Source organism: Fistularia commersonii, chromosome 25 (genome assembly GCF_037954325.1).
Source record: "Fistularia commersonii isolate RoL2024-O1a breed Wild chromosome 25, RoL_Fcom_v1.0, whole genome shotgun sequence".
NCBI classification, from domain to species: domain Eukaryota; kingdom Metazoa; phylum Chordata; class Actinopteri; order Syngnathiformes; family Fistulariidae; genus Fistularia; species Fistularia commersonii.
This window is the reverse complement of record NC_141308.1, coordinates 12657017-12675572: the sequence shown is the minus strand read 5'-3', so window position 1 is coordinate 12675572 and position 18556 is coordinate 12657017. Positions and strand designations below refer to the sequence as shown.

Genomic DNA, 18556 nt, shown 5'->3' with positions numbered 1-18556 from the left:
TGCCTTTTAGCCATTTTGGTTTTATCAGTAGCCAATTACCTACAAATATATGAACAAAATTAGAATTATAGACCGCTAATTCACGCAACCTTGTGAAAACAGACCTTCTGTTTTTTTTCTGGGTTGGTATTTTAGTAAAGAAACAAAGCACGACCTTTGAATTTTTGCAAAACAAAATAAAAATGTTTTTTGTCACTATCGCATAACAGTTCTAGTATCAATAAATATGAATAGAAATATAAATGGAGATAATTAGACGACAAGATATATACATTTAATTTTATTATTTATTTTTTATCTTTATTATTTTTTTTTTTTAATCTTTATTTTTATTTCATTTTGAATTTATTTTAATTTTATTCTTTGATGTTCACAATTTGACGCGGCTCTGATTCTGATTCGGTATTGGAATCTGTTGCTCGTCGGCCACAGCGACACTCGCTCCTTCTTTTTGTTGCTAGCGCTAGCAAGCGCAACGGGTCGTCAATAACAAAGTTCTCCAAAACGAAGTGTCAAAACGGAGAGAACTCAAAGTTCGGCGTCCTCGTTTGAGGGCTCGGGGTCACGGGAAGGTTAAAAATTGCCTTCATGAAATAAAAGACGGCAGAAATCAGATAGTATATAATAGATATTCACATTTTTCCTTCCTGTTCTTATGCCTTTTACACAGAATGTGCCGTTTTCATCAATCTACCAGAAATAGCGTTAAAAAAAAAAAAAAAAAAAAAATTCCAAAGGGCGCGGTATCGGCTCTACAGACCGGCCATTTAATTCGCCCCGAAGGCCTGGGTTGGGGGGCGGCGGGGGGGTTGTAGGTGCACAAATATGACCCGGAGGGCTTCTTGACCCGCCGTGCACAAAGTGCCCTGTGAGAGCGTTCGCGTCGGTGCCTTTCTGACACCGGCCTCGGGGGGTCGCCATCAGCTCCGCTTATATTACAGTATAAAAGCAGATTATTGAGTTACTTGAAATGGTGTTTTTCTAATTCGCCCTGACCGCGTTTTGGGGGGAAATAAGGCAGAGGGCCACCCCCCCCCCCCGGTATGGATGTCTGGATAAATGTAATTCGGTCCCAAAAGTGGAGCGGCGCTGTGTTGCTAGCGTCCCCGATGGCCGCAGAGGAAGCGGCGAGAAATACTGATCGCCAGTGTTGGGCCGGATCCGAGGCGGAGGACTGAGACGCGAGTGTTGCTGCTGCTGGCAACAACATGACCGTTGCTGCAGATTAGATCGCGAATCTGGGCTCGGGACGATTCCATCCGACAAATAACTTTTTTTTAAATGATAAAACCCAAGTCCTTTTATGCTCCCGTGTTATCGGATTGGGTCCGAGGGTGTTAAGTGTTTCCCAACTGTGGGATTAGCATGGGATTATTATAAGGCGCACCGCGTTATTTGGTGCAATATCAAAGAGCAGGTTATAAAACATACGGTGGATGAAGCCAAACAAAACAGTCAGTTTGGTTGAACTTATATTCGTCTTGTTTTGTTTCCTCGGAAACTCTGTTTGTTCCCTCCAAGGTGAGAGTGGCGCCGATTCAGAAGATGCGCCGGTGTCATAAAAGCGTATGGTTCAGCGCGTAACGTGCGAATTTCGAATTTTAATTTTCTCGCTCTTGGTGTTTAAGGATAAAATTCGCCTTAAAAAATCATATCTACAGTGAGTCATATCTTAAGGGGCCACTGTATCGTATTTTGCGGACTATAAGGCGCACCGCATTATAAGGCAATGTTAAAACATACGGTTGATAAAAGCGAAACAAATAGTCAGGTTAGTCGAACTTTATTCAACTTACTGTTAAATTTGGGGGAATTTTCAGGTGGGAACGGTTCGACAATCAATCAAGCGGAGCGGCTTGGTCGCACTAAAGTCACACTTAAACATTTTGACAGATGTTTGAGCGCACTGTACCACGTAAAATTGGTTGGAGGTCAGAAAACACAACAAGATTTCATACAAGATTTAAAGTGCGACTTATAGTGCGAAAAATACGTTAAGGTTGTCACTCAACTCAATTTTAACACGCAGAAAAAGTATTTTCATGGTTCGGTCGCAGGGAAAATCTGTAGAAAATAAAATAAAAAAACAAACTATAGATTGGGAAAATATAACATGTCATTATGATATATTATAATATATAATACACACAACAATATGAACCCTTGTAACTAAAATAGCATCATTCAAATTAAATATTCCCTGATTTTGTGGACTACAATTTGTATTTAGAGAACTTCTCAGTTCAAAGGTGATGATTATGGGTGAAGTTGACTTTACCTTGCAATAAAAAAGTTTGAAAATTAAATAAAATGAAGTCAGTCGATTGAGAACTTCTGCTAGTGAGCTTTTACTTTCATAAATCATATATAACAGATATACAGTCCCTTTGGCACCCACTAGTGTCAAAGTCAGCTTTTTGTCAATTTCTCTGCATGTGCTGGACAAACACAGAACATGAAACATGAACATGAAATTAACCAAATAATAACAAATAGAGCGCAAATTAAACCGTAAAGTACACTATTACCATCATTTCCTGACTATAAGCCGCTAATTTTAAAGCAGGAATGGAAAATGGTTGGATGAACTGTTCCGTGTTCCTATTTATTATTAATCTTTTTCATCAGCCGTGTTAAGGGAAGTGTTTGAACCGGTATGTATTATATTAAAAGTTTAAAAAAATTTCAGTCTAAATATGTAATGTTACAACATTGACAACTGCAGCTTCTAGACACGTGCGGCCTAAATATGTACGCGTATATTTATTCTGTTATTTCCAGCCTATGCGGCTTATATTCAGGTCTGGAAAAGACAGTACATTAAACAGTAAACATGAAACTTTAAGGTATAAAGTGCACACAAGATGAAAAGATGACAAACCTTTGACCGCATGAAGACTGAAATGTAAAAGTATGTGTATTTTGAATAAAGGGAGCAGCAGCAGCACGTTTTTTTTTGCACATTTTAGACCAAATGTCAGTAAGTAAGTAGCACATTAGCAGCATGATGGTGCAAAATAGTGCAAAAACAGTGCAAAAGTGCAAAAACAGTGCAAAATAGCAGTATGCAAAAAAAAAAAAAAAAAAAAGGTAATATTGTGATATATAGTTAGCGGCAGCAGCTGACGGCATTCTGTAAAAACAATATGGAATCTACAGATGATATTACACACATTTACATTTTGGAAAAATACATGACATAACGGATGCAAAGTTGATATGCAACCTGGAAGCCGAAATACTGCTAAGCGTGGAGGTCCCCGTTTGAGGACATCAGGACTGCAATCTCCAGTGGACCACATCTGGACGGTAGCTATGTATGCAAAAGTGTATGTGTGTGTGTGTGTGTGAAGGGGCTACTTGCATTGGACCAAGAGGACGTTGAGTTCAAAACGACGCTTTTCTTCTAAATATTCCGATCACTGTTAAGTAGCGCGTGAGAAAACAACAACGGAAAACACACCCTGGTGCGTCAGGAGGTGAAAGGTCAAACCTGCTCAGGTTGGTGCGGCGGGGCGGCTGCAGCAGGCGGGTCTCCGGGTGGGAGGTCCGAAGGGGGGCTTCTTAAAGACCGCAGGGGGGGGAAACCTCAGGGCCCAGCAGCCTCCTGGAGAGAGGAGCCGGATGGAGCGCTGACCGGCCGGGGGAACGCAGCCGACTCGGTCCGAGGAGAAGATGTTCCCGTCGCTTTCCAACAGCCTGGTGAGTCGGGATTTATCGCTTCAACGCTGGGATTAAGATAGAAAAAGTAGAAGTATTCCCCTTCGGATTAGGTGGGATTAGGATGCAGATGACAGTCGGAGATCTAGTCGGATGATAAGAAAAAAAAACTAGACCGCGCAAAAAAGTAAAGGGAACAATTAAACAACACAATTGAACTCCAAGTCGGTCACACTTGTGTGAAATCAAACTGTCCACTTAGGAAGCAACATGGATTCATGTTGACTTTTTTTAAGGACATTCAGCCTGTAGTGTGTTTTAACACTTTAATTTTGAGTGTGCGGGTTCATAAATTTGATTTCCACGGATCATTGCTGTTGTATTTCATCAAAATATTTCATTCGTTTTGATCTACGATGTGTTCTTTCAATGTTCCTTTTATTTTTTTGAGCAGTGTATATACTTCAGAATTAAACCGGTTTTATGGAGCTGAAATTTCAAGATAAAAAAAAAAATTAAAAATTCTTAGCCCCCACCAGACCTGAATTTTTGTTGGATTACGGTGAGGAATATTTATATTTATTAAATATCGATAAATAAATTCAATATTACAGAAGTAATACACCTTCTTATTGTAATTTAGAATTCAATGTAATCGTATAGGTGTCGGCCAGTAGTTTGGTTTGAAGAAACAGGTCACTTTAGAGAAAATCCAATTGGATTATTTAACATAATGATCCCAAAACTACAAAAATAACTTTGAAATTTTTATTTTCAAAATAAAAAATCTGTCATTTTTCTTTTCCCCTGGGCGTGTAATGTAAATGACGTTTCATTTTCTTTTTCTTCTAACTTTTCAATTCTGCCTCTTCATTCAAATTAACGTTAATTACACATTTACGGGTGTGACAAAAGCTATTAAAATTTACCTGAAATTGAAAAATAAATAAAAATAAATAGAAAATAAATCCGTATTTTACGGCGTTACGGAGCCGAGCAACTTCCGGTCGTGGCGAAGAGCGCTCGCGATGTGCCGCACGTGCAAGGGCGACGGTCCAATCAAGAGTCGATAGCCGTCAGCTGCGACTCGCGCGCGCACCCGCCTCCTCCCGCACGGTGATTGGGTGATTGAACACGCGCGCGCCGAGGCAAACGAAAAAGCGGAAAAGAAAGATTTAGTAAATTAAAAAAAAAAAAAAAAACATTAAAAGTTTAAAGTTCTGTCACAGGCTAGTGAACGCGGTCGTAAAATTGGATTCGTTTTGGATTTTTATTTTATTGTTTTATTTTTTGGGGGGGAAGAAGAAGTGGGTATGGATATGTCGCGGGTTGCCATGGAAATATGAAAGAGGGACACGGGCGTGCGCGCGGGGTCCATTCCGTCGCGAGTTCCGGTCCGGATTCGAGGCGCGGAGCCCGAAGATGGAAGAGGAGGAAGCCGTTTTCACACAGCTGGACGCGAGTATTTTGGTGGATTCGGTACGTCTTTTTGTCAAAAACAACAACAAAAAAAAAAAAAAAACATGAACGACTTTTGTAGTTTTTTTTTTTTTCCCGGAAGTGACACAGAGTTCGCGCGAAAGGGCTCACAAAGGAGCGCCGTGTTGGGAGAAAACACGCGCGAGCTCAGGTGCAGAGTAAACAGGAAGTCAAAGAAAAACAAACTTGTGCTGCATATTTTTTTTTTTTAATTACATTAAATTAATCCATGAATGAATGAATGAATGAACAAATTAATTAATTCATTTTATTTATTTATTTATTCATTCATTCATTCAAAGTTTGGCCCATTTACTTCCTGTTTTTAATAACCTCCCCCACCTTGTGTGAGGCCCTGGTTGCTCACGTCCCTCTTGGGCCCCCTCTGCAGAGCTCCTCCGGGCCTGATGACCTCTTCGAGGAGGATTCGTTCTCCCCCTGCTCCCTCTCCTCGTCCCCCCCCTCCGTGGCCCCCCAGGGGAATATCTTGTGCACCTCCTGCGGCTTGTTGATCGCCGACAGGTACCTCCTGAAGGTGAGCCCAAGGCAGCTACGGTCCAAAGATCTAAATGCGTATACATTATATTACATCGCATTTGGCAGACGCTTTTATCCAAAGCGACTTACAATAGAGGACATAGGGACTGCAAATACACTTGCAAATACACGATGCACAGGAAATAGTATACGTTTAGAAGGCTAGATGTTTGAAAGAAAGAAGAATGTAAGAAAGTAAAATCTTTGAATAACTTTAAACATAAAAATATGCATATCGGTTCAAGAAATTGCAAGAAAATGATCAGGATATTCTCTTAAATTTGTGAAAATGGAAATTTACAGGACATGAAAAAATATATTAACCTTTTTCCTTTATATATATTCTCAAAAGCAGCCTGTGACAGCTATTTAATATGATCTGATTATTTTCAGTCCCCTCTCCTTATACATGGGCTTCAGTGTGCATCAGTGAAACACAATTTATCTTTTTGACTCACTGATATATTCACATCTTTAAATATTTGTCATGTAGTTTAGCAGACACTCAAATATGACAAGATATGAATTATTGATTCCCATAGGGGAATTTCTTTATCACAGCAGCACAACAATGACAATATCAATAAATAGGTATAAATATAAATTAGACAATCAAAAGATACAACCTGGGCTTCCGGCTATACTCTGTGCAATGAATATAATCATTTTTTTTGTTTCCCGCCGCAGGTGAACAACCTGTGCTGGCATGTGCGCTGCCTTTCCTGCAGCGTTTGCAAGACGTCCCTGGGGCGACACGTGAGCTGCTACATCAAAGATAAGCAGGTCTTCTGCAAACTCGACTACTTCAGGTACGCCAGCGTCTGCGGCCTGTCACTGCACCCTCAGCGTGCACTTTGAGTCTAAACTTCCCGGACCTGGATCTCGATTTAAGGTCACCTGGTCATCTATGTATACAATGCTCATGCTAAAACACACCACTCCTGGTAATATTGATCACCCGTGTATACAAATACATGCTAATGCTCATGCTAAAACACACCATTCCTGATATATTGATCACCTTATAACCCATGTTTACAAATACATGCTAATGCTCATGCTAAAACACACCAGTCTTGGCAATGTTGATCACCTGATCCCCTATGTATACAAATACATGCTAATACTCATGCTAAAACATACCACTCCTGATATATTGATCACCTTATAACCCATGTTTACAAATACATGCTAATGCTCATGCTAAAACACACCATTCCTGATATATTGATCACCTTATAACCCATGTTTACAAATACATGCTAATGCTCATGCTAAAACACACCAGTCTTGGCAATGTTGATCACCTGATCCCCTATGTATACAAATACTTGCTAATGCTCATGCTAAAACATACCACTCCTGATATATTGATCACCTTATAACCCATGTTTACAAATACATGCTAATGCTCATGCTAAAACACACCATTCCTGATATATTGATCACCTTATAACCCATGTTTACAAATACATGCTAATGCTCATGCTAAAACACACCACCCTTGGCAATGTTGATCACCTGATCCCCAATATATACAAATACATGCTAACGCTGGTGCTAAAACATACCACTCCTGATAATATTGAAATTACTTGATTAGCTTAGTTCTGGACAAAATACTCTCGAAAATAGGCATCTTAATTTCCGGACTATAAGTTGCTACTTTTTTCACAAATTTTGAACACTGCGACTTAAACAACAATGTGGCTATTGTTTTTTTGGGCTATCGGGCTTCATGTTGCCAAAACATTTTGCCTTGTCACATCGGACCGATGAAATGAACGTGAAACTCTGAGTCTGTTCGATTCCGACGCTGAAGAAGACAACTTTGATGGTTTTAGTGCGCAGGAGGAAGACCAAGATCAGCTAGCGGATGCAGCTTATATTCAGGTTTTTCAGGAAATAACGGTACATTTAGCTAAAATCCCGTTTTTGAATAGAGTTTGTTTTAACATTTTGTCAAGGGAAACAACAAATTTACAGAAAAATAAAAAATAAAACCTGATTTTTCAGCTCAATTTGCGGCCAGTAACATGACTCCAGCAGCAGAGCAAAGAGAAAGCAAGGTAGCTGGGGAGGTTGCTAAAGAAATATTGTTAGCTTTTGGCTCAGCTGTGTAGCTGGATTTCACTGTCAAGCCTTGTTGTTGTGTTGTTGGCCTGACTTGACGAAACACTGATGATGGAAGGTGCCCACTTGAAAACCCTGATGACATGATCCAGGCTGTTGGTGGCTTGCAGAGGCAAGTGGTGTTAGCATTCCGGTAGCTAGCTTGTTGTTTAAGATCGCTTCTCTACAGCCTGGATGGGGCTTCTAGATGTGTATCTACCAAGGATTTTGGCACAAGGAACAGTAACCCCTTGTCATGTGTATCAATGAATGTTAAGTTGCCTCCAGCTTAGACTGGATGGTCTTATCTGCTAAGATCCAGAGGCTGATGCATCTGATGGAGAACCTCCAACCCCGCTCTTCCGTTCCCTCCTGCAGGAGGTACGGGACCCGGTGCGCCCGCTGTGGCCGCAACATCCACCCCAGCGACTGGGTGCGACGGGCGCGGGGCAGCACCTTCCACCTGGCCTGCTTCTCCTGCACCTCCTGCAAACGCCAGCTGTCCACCGGGGAAGAGTGCGGGCTCCTGGAGAACCGGGTCTTCTGCCGGCCTCACTACGACATCATGATGGAGAACATGAAACGGGCGAAGGAGTGCGGTGAGTCTCCAGGAGGACGGTCAGGGTTCTCCGTTCTTCTCTGCGACGTCCCTTTTGGGAAACTTTCCAGGTTCTTAAGGTGGACATGTATGTTTTTTTTTTTGGTGCCAATGCATCTAAAACGTGGTGTCCCTCAAGAGCAAACTAAACCGGTAGAAGAGGATGCAGACAAAGATGGCTCCGGCGCCGCCCCACGCCCGGCGAAACGTGCCAGGACCAGCTTCACCGTGGACCAGTTACAGGTGCTGCTACCGGGTCGGCTGATCCGGCAAGTCTCGGACGGTTCCTTGGATGTCTTTAACCAGAGTTACCGATCGGGCCTCACTTTCACAGGTGATGCAAAGCCAGTTTGCCAAGGACAACAATCCGGACGCACAGACGCTCCAAAATCTGGCGGAGAGTACCGGTCTGAGCCGCAGGGTGATTCAGGTGGGTCCAAATAACCCGACCCACGCTCACTCTCGCGGCTTCTATGGTCGACTGAGGCCAAAAAGCCTCAGATTCGATCCTGTAAATTGCGTTGTAGTCCAATCAGTTACGACATGTCCTAACCTGAACGGCGTTAAGATTACCCTTTTTTTTTCCCCCTCCGCCCCAGGTCTGGTTCCAGAACTGCCGAGCTCGCCAGAAGAAGCACGTCGCACCGAATCCGTACGCCACCATCATGGCTTCGCTCCCGGCCGGCCAGCTGACGCCGCCGCTGATGGACGACCTGCAGTACACCACATACTTGTCCCCGGACACCCCCCTTCTCACCACACTCACTTACATGGACGGTGAGAATCACACACACACACACACACACACACACACACACACAGATTCAGTGCAGGTGTTTAAAATAGCAAATTTTTACATTTCAGTTTAATAAACCTTACTAGCTACAGCTAAATCTAATCCTGCAGTGCTGTGGTCTTGGGACAACTGCGCCCTCTAGTGGCCAGTTGTGGAATTACACCTTGCTTTGTAGACCATTAAAAACACCTTAATATAAGATAAACTTGATCTCCACAGGGAAAGTTCTTTTGTCACAGCAGTGGAACAGTTAGTGTCAATAAATATGAATAGAGAGACAATTAGAAAATAGCAAAAGACATCCAAAAATAGATAGCAGAGAGAACAACATCATCAAGGATAAGAATGGACAACAGTAACAACATAAACAGAGTAACAATAGCAATGACTAAAAGAAAACAAAAATAAGCTGAGGCCAACACGGATAAGATAGACAGTTAGGGCATGAGACGTGAAAGGGTGAGGTATATTGACAATTAGCAAGAAAACGAGCTCAATTAAACTTAGCCCATCTTTCGAAGGCAGCAGAGTTAATGTATGCATGTAAAAGAGTTATAATGACCTTCTACTTCCAACGTCTCCCTCTGTTTTGACATTTCCAGTCCAAAATCCAGATCCGCTCCCGCTTCAGCCGCTGCTCTCCCATCCTTTGACCCAGCAGCAGCCCGTCAGCCACGTCTGAGCGCCAACCGTCGGCGAGTTGCAGGGCGGGAAGCGAAAGCCCTTCTTCATGAGCTGTAATGCCTTTGTTTCATTTGAGGACGCTGGTGAATACTTGTAAGAAGAATTCTGTTTATTTTTTTTTTGTGTTAATTTATTGAATATTAAGAAATGAGGCACTTTTTGTTAAAAAAAAAAACAAAACAAAAAACAACCACATGTTTTGGTTTACTGTGAAAGAGATCGTCAGTAAACGGGACAATTTCTTTGTTTTGATTAAAGACTACTAGAACATTTAGGGGACGAGAAAAGCAATGCCTTCGTTCCTCCTCTTTCACCAACCGGGAAACAACTCCTTTTTTCCTGATCCCGAAGTGTAAGTCGGGCCGCGTAGATGGTGGGAATCACAAAAAAAAAAAAAAGCGGTGTATAGCTGGAGAATTGTGCAAAGTTGTGTTGCGACTGCACGGGGAATAAATTGGATTGCTGCACCTTGAAGAGAAGCTTGTTTTTGTCCCGGAAAGTTCTCCTCAGAGCCTCTGAGGCCTCCAGAAAAACACCGGCAGCCCCAAAACCCATTCTGGAGTCTAAGAAGAAGATAACACTGCAGGTATCTTCTTTTTTCCCGGTTATGCTAGGAAGAGAATTTAAACTTTTCTGCATGCAACTCTTGGAGGGAGAGGAAAAAAAAAAAAAAAAGACGGTTGAAGTTCAAAATGAAATCGTGTCTGAGTTTTACTTTTCCTGGTATTTGGGAAATAAAAAGACCAAAATTAAAATTGCGCCTGTGTGCTGTCATCACAAAATTCAATTAAAGTTAAAAATGCAATTTTGCCACTCTAAGCTCTTGAACCTCAATGCACATCGGTGCACGTCACTGATGTAAAAGCTCAATTTTGAGCAACAAGAAATGAAACATGTTTTATTTTAATGTTACAACACCACCATAATCTTCAAATTTAGAACACCGTAAAAAAAAAACAACTAAAATCTAAATAAATAATTCCCTTGTGGGAATCCAATCAGGGATCTTGTTGCTGCGAGGTGGAAATGTGATGCCGCCCATGCTAACATGCAACATGCTAAACTTGAAAGTAAAGGAGTCGTCACTTTAAAAAACAAAAAAACAAAACAAAATAGACATTTATTCAGTGAGAACCAGTCAGTCAGTACAAATATTCCTCAGAAGCTCAATTTTTTTTTAAACAGTGACACTGTAATGACACACGCACACACACACGTTCATACCTACACACACTTGAAAACACACCGACGCGTTTTGAGCCCGTCATCTCCGTCGTACGCAAAAGCTACACATTAAGGAAGCCAACAAAGAAATAAAAACACACATTTATATACATTTTCAAACGTTGTCAAAACCTGAAACTAAAATCTGCCTAAAATATAAATTACAGAAAAATTCCCACATTGATTTTTAGCTAATTCTACGGGCCGATCAGCTTCAAAAAAAAAAAAAGAAAGAAAAAAATCGCTTCCACCTTGAAATTCTAAAGTCAAAATTTGCAATTTTTAAAAGAAGAAAAGTCCTAATAATTCTCAACTTCGTTTCAGATGCCTTTTAGTTGTTTCTTTTTGTTTTTCCGGGATTTTTATTGGTTAACGGACGGACACGGTTTGCACTTGGACGGAAGAAAAAGATCTGCCAGCTACAAACGACGCGGTTACTTTTTTTGTTAACCCGATTTCCCACAACGTCTTAGAGGAAAACTTCAGATGGATCGGTCCGCCGATGGACCTTGAAATGTCCTTTTGAGTCCAACGGGTCTTTGCTGTCGCTTCGTCGACGCCACATGGCGGTGACACTGGCGAATAAATACGACGCGTTTTCTTAAGGCGCGTTGAAGGCTGGAAACCGAAAAAACAAACAAAAAAATAAAACGATAAGACATCGCTGGCCTGAACACACCTCCGTCTGCACGAGGGCGAGTCCACGTTAAAGGGGACGTGATTTTGTGACTGTGTGTGTGTGTGTGTGTGTGTGTGTGTGTGCATGCTCGTGCATTATGCGCGTGCTTGTGTGTGTCTTTGTGACAGTTAGCGGCATAGGCGCATTTCAAGGGGGGGGGGGGTTACTAATAAAAACAATTTGAAAAGAAAAGAAATCACAATTCTAAAAAGATTTCTCCAAATAAAAAAAATTAGAATATTTTTTTATATTTCAAGGTATTTTTTTCAAAAATACTTTTTCTGACCCATTTTATAATAAAAATCGAAAATGTGTGATTTTTCTGTGTCTTTCCAGCTATGGCCACTAGGGGGCGCCAACATAACCACCCATACTGTTGCGATGTCAGTGTGTTACAGTGCGATTAGGAGAATGCAGCCGATTGTGGCGGTGTGTGTGTGTGTGTGTGCATGTGTGTGTGCATGCATGTGTGTGCACGCGTGTGTGCGCACAGGCATGTATGTGTGTGTGTGTTCTCACACACTGTTAACACTGTCTACTCTGCAGTCTTTGTCACGCTGGACATATGTATTTTTGCGTATTTGTATATGTGTGTGTGTGTGTGTGTGTGTGTGTGTGTGCGTCCCCTCCTCAGGTCCTCCGGTGGTTCCCGCTCCCCACGTAGGTGTTTTCTATGCACAGTACGATGAAGTGGTTGGAGCAGGAGCGAGGATGCTGCCCCAGCAGGCGCCCCGTCTGCAGCAGCGCCGCCTGGCCCGTCACCGCCATGTCCGCCGTCCGCCACGCCTCGCAGTAGGTGGCGGTCAGGCGGGTGCCCACCGGGCTGGAGCCGTGCCACAGCAGCTTCTCTGGCCTGGAAAACACACACACACACACACACACACACAGTCAACATCACCTGTACTTCATGTATGTGGTCACACACAACCTTGATTAAAAACAGCATGTTGGGGTTTAAAACATGTCAGCTTTGCGAAAGGAGGGGGTGGTCCAACACTTGTGCACACACACACACACACACACATACACACACTCACACACACACACAAACACACACAGACTCACACTCATCCCATCTGCCATCCGACTAGAACTTTATTTAAACAAGACTACAAGGACTACAAACATGGCGTCCCTGAACACGTCGACTTGTTTTTGTCACTTCAAAAACAATCTGACATGTCGAACAAACATGTCAACACATGTCATTGAATGATCTGACATAATGAAGTCTGATGATCACACACACACACACACACACACACACACACACACACACACACACACACAGGGACCCAGCCTTATCATCATCTCCATTATTATTACCAACTTTTGTTTTAATCCAGCACCCATCCCTAACTGTGCAGCGGACGTGTGTGTGTTTTTCTTTTCTAACACACACACACACACACACACTCACCAGGCGGGGTCAGTCATCACGTTGCGCCCGTCGAAGGAGTAAATAGGAACGCCCGGGTTGAAGTTGCCTCCGTTCCCGGTGAAGATGGACATCCAGCTGCTGAACAAGATCTCGCCCTGGTCGGGACAGAAGTCGGGAGATGAAGTCCGACCCGACGTCCCCCCTTCCACCCCCGTCCCTCCCTCAGATGGTACGTCCCGCTCACCCTGAGGTTGACCACCGGCATGTCGGAGCGGTCGGCCTTGCGTACGATGGTGGCGAGGTCCTGGAGGTGCGAGGACAGGAAGGCGCGGAAGGTGGCGGTGAAGCCCATGGCGCGAGCCTGCTGGTAGCACTGGAAGTCGGCGCCGCGGATCCCGCGCATGTCGCCCTTCAGCGGGGCGTTCAGCGCCACCAGGTGGAGCTGCGGGCGTCAGGGAAGGTTAAGCTCCGCCCCCTCCTTTTCGAACATCGCACCTCGGAGAGTGTGTGTGTGTGTGTGTGTGTGTGTCACTCACGCCGGATGCTGAGCTGAAGGCCGGGGTTAGAACGTTGTAGCTGGGTTGGTAGCCTCTGCTGCCCTCCTGCAGCTCCTGTCCATCACACACACACACACACGTGCATAGTCGCAGACCTGCAGGATGTGTGTGTGTGTGTGTGTGTGTGTGTGTGTGTACCTGGCTGTGCGTCCGGTGCGGCCTGCTCCAGTCTCCGGGTCTGCTGAGGGCCTGGGACGCCACCGGGGACGAGGTCTCGTGGTGGATCAGCTCCCCGAGCTGGAAGGACAAACGTCTCCGAAGCGGTTCATTGATTATCGATATCCGATCGATTGACGAGCGATCGACGGATTGATCGGCGGCGAACCTGGATCTTTCGCCAGCCGCTCCACGTCCGGATGTAAAGGTTGCCTCCTCGCTCGGACACGTAGGCCAGGGTTCCCTCGGCGGCCCGCGGGGCGTCCCGGCTCAGAGCGTGGACCGTCTTATACACCGACACCTGGACACACACACACACACACACACACACTATCATCTCGCTTTCCTGTGATTTTCTGTGGACATGCCGGTCTTGTGAAGATCTTACTGGGTTGGTGAATCCTTGGGAGGCCGGGGGTCCCGGGGGTCCGGGGGGCCCCGGGGGGCCGGGGATCCCGACGGCTGGTGACAAAACGCTAAAGTTACTGTCTTGTATGGGAAAGTTTAGGTTTCCGTTCGTGCACGCGTACCTGATCCGTGCACGGGCGCCGACCCAGGAGGCCCCGGGGGGCCGGCGGGGCCTCTGGGGCCGGGCCGTCCGAACCCGGGGGGTCCGTGCTGGCCGGGAGGGCCGGCGGGACCCGGGGGCCCCGCGATGGACTCGCCTTTAGGACCCTATAAAACAAGAACACTCCAGGAAAAGGGGTTTTTCCAGGACCCCCTCAGGGCCCCCGGGGCCAAACTCACCACCAGTCCAGACCGACCCGGGAGCCCCGGGGGGCCCGGCAGGCCCGAGTCCCCCTTGTCCCCCTTTTGACCCCGGTAGCCGGTGTCGCCTTTCGCACCCTGAGTCGGCGGGGAAACAAACCGTTAGCTTAGCATCATAAGAACTACGGATACTCGTGTAAATCTCTGCTTACCGCCACTCCGTCTGAAAACAGAGGCGCTGGAAAAAGAAAGGACAGACGGCGCGTCAGCCATATTTGTAGTCTTTTGTAGTTCTTTTTTTTCCAAAATGGCTGAAAACATTTGCGCGTTTTGCATACCGGACGTGCCGGGCTCCCCTGGCAGACCTGCGTCTCCTTTCTCCCCTTTGTCTCCGAACGTATCTCCCCTCGTCTCCGAGCCCTACGTGCACACACACACACACACACACACATAGCGTCACACACCTGTGCTTCATCATGTGGTCACACACACACACACACACATGTGTTAAACCTTTATTACAAACAGCAGGTTGGCGTTAATGACATGTCAACACTGCAAAAAGAGGGGGTTGTTAAACACTTGGCATGCAACCCACACACACACACACACACACACACACACACACATCGTCTGACAGAGGTGTGTGTTTTGCAGGAGTTGACTCGTGCTGCACCCCAGACACCCAGATGATGAAATAATCCGATATAATAAACTCTCCTGCCCTCCTGGTGGGCTAGAAGATGACACACACACACACACACACACACACAGCAAAATACCAAAACTTTATTTAAACATACAACTACAGGACCAGCAGTGATGCAGATCTGTGGGACTACAAACATGGCGTCCCTGAAGACTTTTCCATTTCTGGATAATTTTTTTTTTTTTTTTTTTGTTATTTCAAAAACAATCTGAATCCAAGATCTTTCACCTTTTTTCGTTTGTTTAAATAACAGTAAAAAAAAAAAAACAGTTAAAGAAAGAATTAAATTGGACCTTTTTCACACTTTTTTGCTTTGTTTAAGTAGCAGTTAACATGTTAAAAAAAAAGAACTAAAAACAAAATGAATCCGAAATTTTTTTCAGCTATTTTGTGTTTGTTTATAAACCAGTTTAAATGTGAAAAAACAGTCAAAAAAAACTGAATTTGACAATTTTTTCACCTTTTTTTTGTTTGTTTAAATAACAGTTAAAACTGTTAAAAAACAATCTGACTGTTGTCACATTTTTGTTTGTTTCAATTACAGTTAAAAATGTAAAAAAAATTAAAAAAAAATGGTATTTGACCTTTTTTCACCTTTTTTGTTGTTTATACACCAGTTAAAAATGTAAAAAGAACAATTTAAAAAAAAAACTTAATTTGACCTTTTTTTCCTCACCTTTTTGCTTTTTTAAATATCAGTTAAAATAAAAATCTGAATCTGACCTTTTTCCATATTTTTTGTTTGTTTAAATTACAGATAAAAATGTTAAAAAAACAATAAAAAAATGAATTTGACCTTTTTTCGCCTTTTTTGTTTGCTTATAAACCAGTTAAAAATGTAAAAAGTACAATTTAAAAAAAATCAATTTGACCTTTTTTTCTCACCTTTTTTGTTTTTTTAAATATCAGTTAAAATAAAAATCTGCATCTGACCTTTTTTCATATTTTTTGTTTGTTTAAATTAGGTTAAAAAAAAAAAACAACAACCTGTATTCGACCTTTTTTCATCTTTTTTGTTTGTTTATAAACCAGTTACAATGTTAAAAAAAACAGTTAAAAAAAACTGAATCTGACAATTTCTTTTCCATTTCTGGATAATTATTTTTTTTTTTGTTATTTCAAAAACAATCTGAATCCAAGATCTTTCACCTTTTTTCGTTTGCGTAAATAACAGTAAAAAAAAAAATCAGTTAATGCTAGAATTAAATTTGACCTTTTTCACACTTTTTTGCTTTGTTTAAGTAGCAGATAACATGTTAAAAAAGAATTAAAAACAAAAACATTTTTTTCAGCTATTTTGTGTTTGTTTATAAACCAGTTTAAATGTGAAAAAACAGTCAAAAAAAACTGAATTTGACAATTTTTTCACCTTTTTTTTTGGTTATTTAAATAACGGTTAAAAAATGTTTAAAAAAAAAATCAGAATCTGACCATGTTGTTACCTTTTTTTTGTTTGTTTGTTTGTTTAAAAATGCCGGCGTGGCAGAAAAACAACATGACCTTCACCCAGACACCACAGAAGAAGAGCCTGTTCGTACTCGCCGCCCTCGGCGACGCGGTCGGCGAAGGGAAACACGACAGCAAAGCGCCGAAAGTGTGATTAAAAAAGCAAAACCTGTGTTTAAAGTAGGTTTAATTGTCCTCCGTTGTTTTGAACTCTGACCTTTTGCGGCGCTGTGTCGACTCACTGGCGCCCCCTAGTGGCCACAACGAAGAACAACGTTTTATTTTGGAATTACAGAAGAGCCTTGACTCACGAGTGCATCCACCTCGTCCATAAATGAAGTTGAGACATAAAATATAATAAAGTTACATTTAGCAACACATTGTAACATAAAGCGTTGAGCCAGTAAGTTAAGAATAGCGTGACTGCTCGCGGCATCTTCATCCGATTCCCTTAAATTGTCTATCATCGTCTATCATTAGCTATTTATAAAAAGCACATTTTTCTTATTTTAAAAAACACAGAGGGCTGTAAGGGATTCACTTTTTAGCTTTTAAAATTAACTTTTATGTGGAAATTAAATTTGGTATTCGACGAAATTGAGTTTACGGTATGACTGCCTCGGGATTCGTCGGCAAATGAATCTCTCGAACGAATCCCGCGAACGAATCCAGCGAACGAATCCCGCGAACAAATCCAACGTTTACATATTTATCTGGGCGTAGGACGAGAACCAGGAGTAGATGTACTGCTTTTATGTGACTGGCGTCCAATCTGCGTCACGTGGAAGGAGAAAACTAGCGGAATTGAGTCATTTCAGCGCGCAACTATGGACGTTTCCGCGCTCCATCTTTTGGGGCAACGCTTGCTATGCGACCAATGCTAATGGAGGCTAGTAAACGCAGATGACTTGGTGAAATTCGCCGAATTCCCGCGAGGATCATCTCGTGTTGTGACGCTCTGCTCCTGCTGGAAAGGGGCGATTCATAAAAAAACCTGCGAATTGTGCGCTGCTAGCATGTTGTCCGTGAAGTGGAGTTTAAAAACAGCGCGACGCGGCGCGTGCAGCTAGCTAGCTCAGAGAAAATAACTGAAAAACACATAATGGACTCGTCCATGAAGAGACCGAGAAGTCGCTGACGGTGAGATACGGTGACGACGAGCATCGTTTGTGAGAAGGCGGGAGACGTTTATGGAGATTTGGTATAGCAAAGTTACATTTAGCAACACATTGTAGCATTAAGTGTTAGCCTGTAAGTTAAGTTAAGGTTTTAGCAAATGGAAAACGCCCTCAACCTCCGCCGCCGCCACCGGCATCTTCGTCCAGATCCACTTCATAAAACCGGTTCATTTCTTTACATTCCCTCTTATTATGATTCGTCCAACGCTAACGGAAGCTAATAAACGCAGATGACTCAGCGATATTCGCTGAATTCCCTCGAAGATCGTCTTGCTCTGCTCCGGCTGGAGATGGGCGATTAAAAAAGTGTTTGTCCGTGATGTGGCGTTTAAAAAATGTCGACGGATGAAATGTTGGAAGAGTCGTCCAGGGACAAATTGATGGTTTTAAAAATTTAAATCACGTTTAGCACATTGTAGCATCAAGCATGTAGCCTCCTCCACCGCTACTGATTGGATCTTTGTCCAATCTTCAAGGTTAATAAAACCATTCTCTCTTTTTTAATTTATTATTGACCGTACATTTATTTCTAAAGTGCATTTTTCCAATTTAAAAACATCCGAATAGCATGAACGTTCATTTTAATTTGACATACAAGCAATTTAAGTCACGATTGGACTCGTAAGTCAAGGTATTCCTATATTTAAAAAAA

General features: G+C 42.9%; 2 protein-coding genes across 7 annotated transcripts in view; one reads left to right on the top strand and one right to left on the bottom strand.

Moving 5' to 3' along the window:
- Nucleotides 1-3592: 3592 nt before the first annotated feature.
- LOC147219346 (LIM/homeobox protein Lhx8-like) lies at nt 3593-10330 on the top strand. Its single transcript, XM_086172300.1, has 8 exons — nt 3593-3702; nt 5531-5674; nt 6364-6485; nt 8167-8387; nt 8526-8629; nt 8721-8816; nt 8986-9163; nt 9785-10330. Exons 1-8 carry the CDS (start codon nt 3676-3678, stop codon nt 9862-9864), a joined length of 972 nt encoding a protein of 323 aa, XP_086028426.1. The 5' UTR covers nt 3593-3675; the 3' UTR covers nt 9865-10330.
- A 626-nt stretch (nt 10331-10956) lies between these two features.
- The window catches only part of col15a1b (collagen, type XV, alpha 1b), a 52872-nt gene continuing 45272 nt past the window's right edge, over nt 10957-18556 (bottom strand). For all 6 annotated transcript variants that reach the window (XR_015108694.1, XM_086172298.1, XM_086172294.1 and 3 more), the window contains 11 exons: nt 14910-14991; nt 14784-14809; nt 14611-14709; nt 14394-14538; nt 14252-14325; nt 14033-14164; nt 13846-13944; nt 13687-13761; nt 13395-13592; nt 13190-13305; nt 10957-12622 (listed from right to left, as the gene is read on the bottom strand). Coding sequence is in view for 5 of the 6 variants with exons in the window: in XM_086172298.1 (XP_086028424.1) it covers nt 12400-12622; nt 13190-13305; nt 13395-13592; nt 13687-13761; nt 13846-13944; nt 14033-14164; nt 14252-14325; nt 14394-14538; nt 14611-14709; nt 14784-14809; nt 14910-14991 (1269 nt within the window). In the remaining variant the exon portion in view is untranslated. The remainder of the gene's footprint in view (nt 12623-13189; nt 13306-13394; nt 13593-13686; nt 13762-13845; nt 13945-14032; nt 14165-14251; nt 14326-14393; nt 14539-14610; nt 14710-14783; nt 14810-14909; nt 14992-18556) is intronic.

What these genes read in the sequence shown, in the direction of transcription:
- LOC147219346 (XM_086172300.1), top strand. Translation starts at nt 3,676, where the DNA reads ATGTTCCCGTCGCTTTCCAACAGCCTG. An exon ending in CGTCGCTTTCCAACAGCCTG is followed by an intron (nt 3,703 to 5,530) that starts GTGAGTCGGGAT and finishes CCCCCTCTGCAG; the next exon opens with AGCTCCTCCGGGCCTGATGA. An exon ending in TGCAAACTCGACTACTTCAG is followed by an intron (nt 6,486 to 8,166) that starts GTACGCCAGCGT and finishes TCCCTCCTGCAG; the next exon opens with GAGGTACGGGACCCGGTGCG.